Source organism: Pteropus vampyrus, unplaced genomic scaffold (genome assembly GCF_000151845.1).
Source record: "Pteropus vampyrus isolate Shadow unplaced genomic scaffold, Pvam_2.0 Scaffold334, whole genome shotgun sequence".
Classification (NCBI taxonomy): domain Eukaryota; kingdom Metazoa; phylum Chordata; class Mammalia; order Chiroptera; family Pteropodidae; genus Pteropus; species Pteropus vampyrus.
The window spans coordinates 1118147-1121181 of NW_011889115.1; the positions used below are offsets into that span (position 1 = coordinate 1118147).

General features: G+C 32.9%; 1 protein-coding gene across 1 annotated transcript in view; it reads right to left on the reverse strand.

The window, feature by feature from the left end:
* Positions 1-489: 489 nt before the first annotated feature.
* The window catches only part of CUNH11orf58 (chromosome unknown C11orf58 homolog), a 13499-nt gene continuing 10953 nt past the window's right edge, over positions 490-3035 (reverse strand). The window contains exon 5 of the mRNA XM_011378210.2: positions 490-2497. Coding sequence (XP_011376512.1) covers positions 2261-2497 — 237 coding nt within the window. The 3' untranslated portion in view covers positions 490-2260. The remainder of the gene's footprint in view (positions 2498-3035) is intronic.

Genomic DNA, 3035 nt, shown 5'->3' on the forward strand with positions numbered 1-3035 from the left:
AGAGGGTATTATAGTCAGTCAGTCAGACAATACAACATGATTTCACTTATGTTGAATTAAATCAAAACAAAAACAGATGCATAGAAACAAAGAACTGCTGATGGGTGAAAAAGGTGAAGAGGATATAGTTAATAAGTGATAAATTTGCAGTGACAGTAATTAGACTTAGCGTGGTGTTCGTATCTTTATATGTTGAATCACTGTTATATCTGAAACTAATACTGTATGCCAACTATACTTTGATAAAAACATATTTTTAAAATACTGTTAGATCATTGGTATAGGTAAACACTTGAGAAGTATTATTTAAGGTAAAAAATTATCAGTGATAGGAAAAAGTTGCCATTAAACTGAATAGTGTGCTTCACTGAACATTTGTACTTCTCTATCTGGTACTTTTTAAATAGGGATATTAAGATGGCATAGCATCTATCTTCCTTTAATGTTTTCTTCCCCAATTTGATAAGGAAAAAAAACAACAACCCAATGTTCATGCTTAAAAGACAGCCATGATGTTTAATGTGGTGCTGGGACACTGGGCCACATGGACCAACAGACCTAAATTTATTCCAACCCTGTATTACGTTAATGTCCAATAATATAAATCGATTTAATGAGAATTTCTCTATTTGGAGATGAAGAAAAGGTCTTTGAGTGTAGTTATTTTAGAAGGCTCTTCTATTTACATATAAGAACCAGAATTTATAAACAACGCAGCATATCTGAATTGATGAAAATACTTTTTAAACATAATACTAGTCTCTTCCTCTTCTACTCTTAAACATGAATCAGTCTTCACTTTCTACTTAAATGAATTGTAATAAGCAACTCTCTACAGACTAGATATTTGGAAATCAGTAACCAAAGCGAAATCTGTTGAATAAAGCCAAACCTGTTTAAACTACATTTTGTTAAGTATCATACATCCTGTCCACTACCCACTTACTCAGTATTTTGATATTGGGTAGTACCTATTATAAAATAAGAAAAAAAAGAAACATTAGGAATCTAATATGAAAAATATTGCAGGATGGATTGCATAAATCAGAAATCGCCTATTCTAGTTGCTACATTCTTCTAACACATTCTAAATTTCAAAATGACAGGAATAATTTAAAAAACCCAACACGTCAAACACTTAAGTATCTAGGTATAATAGTTCAGTAAACAAACAGGTTTGACTCAAGGCTTTGAACATGTTACTTAGAAACATTAATATTTTGGACCCAATTACTCGAAGATCATTAACTAGCCCATAATGCAGTTTGTGTAAATCTGCCGTACATATCAATCACATAACAGCAGATGACTCTAATCTTACTCTAACAGAAGTAGCAATAAAATCAGAAAGCAATACTACTTTATAGGAATTAGATAATCAAGATAAACAGCACTGGGATAAAATGGAGAATTTGTTTCAGCTTTTTGTTCAATAAGCCTGCTCCTCATTCTTAGATAATGAGGATAAAGGTATCACAACCAAATACGGAAAACTGCTTCCTCTTTATTTAGGCCTTAGGAAGAAAATTAACTTTGGTGACATATAACCTTAAAATATTGTTTTACATATGCCTAAATTGATAGGACTAAATGATCAGAGAAATAATTTCTGTAAAAATTGGCCAGATATTACCAAAAATCTAACATACAGTATAATTCAAATTATATAAAGACTGCTTGGGATCATAGCATTCAAATATATGACAGTTGTTATCCCAAACTAAAGGTGTGAAAAGTATTTGCTCTCATGCTGCTTTGGTCCAAAAAGAGTAGAGCTGAATCAGAAAGAGTAAACTAAGTACCTAATCTTTTGCCAGCATTTAGACTTATTGGCAGCAGAAATATCCATGATGAATAGTTCTACTATAACAAAGTATAATTTTTCCATGAACACATCACAGTATCAAATAAACTTTGAGAATATGAAGAAACCAAAAAAGAGCTACCAAAAACGTGTCTCCCCTGTATCTATTTGAAGGGGTAAAACAGTGAGATTAGAGGTTTGATGATGCTAATATGAAAGGAAATTACGTATTGTATTTATTTCTTATTTAATACAACTCTTACTCTTTACAAAAATGGTTTTAGTCATGCCCATAAAAGTGTAACCCATGGCATCTGAAAGCAAACACTCTTTGTAATTACTTAAAAGGGCCTTTTTAAAAATTATAATACAAAGGTCTGTGCTCTATAAGCAGTCCTCCACTGTGCATTATAACAATAAGGCTTACTTTTAATACAAAGACCAAGTGTTTGGGAGTTATGAACCACTGGACTTAACAAACATCATTTTATAGTTGCTTTTTGCATCTTTTTTGTTTTTGGAATCCTCCACTTCATCAGGGTGCTCAGTAGCCTGAAGTTCTTCGGCAGATTCTTCTTTCTCTGACTCTGAATCACTTTCAGAGTCATCTGGACTTTCAGGATCAGGTGAATCATCATCATCATCGTCATCATCATCTCCAGCCACATGATCTTCTCCATCATGATCTTCTACCTAAAAACACCAATCAACAAGCTCTTAAATACAATTTTCAAGTACAAACACTGGGAAAGACCCTAATATTTTTCAGTCTTAAGACAGCCCATTCCCTAGCCATTAAATCAACAGTTCTAAGATTCTATTATGACCAGAGGCTGTCAAAGGAAGAGAACTGAGGACTTGGGCATCTCCAAGTGTTTGATATACTGGGCCCTGAGTAGGATTGTTTTAAGACTTTGAAGACCACTCACCTTTGTGTTCCCCATCCTCAAATCGTTTGAAAACAACATGAGACGATTTTTTTTTTTTTAAGTAAATAAGGCAAGTTAACCATTGATACATAGAAATGTGGAAACCGTATTTTATATATTACATTACTTTGGAGAATTAACCAGTAGTTATAATATGAAAAGAAATGACTTAGAAAACTGAGAATTCTCTCAAACCAGTATTTGCATGACATTTCATGTAACTTATATGTTCACAGCTATTTAAGATGTGCCCTAGGGGATACACAGAAACCCACCCGCACTCAAGTGGTAAAAAATAACGA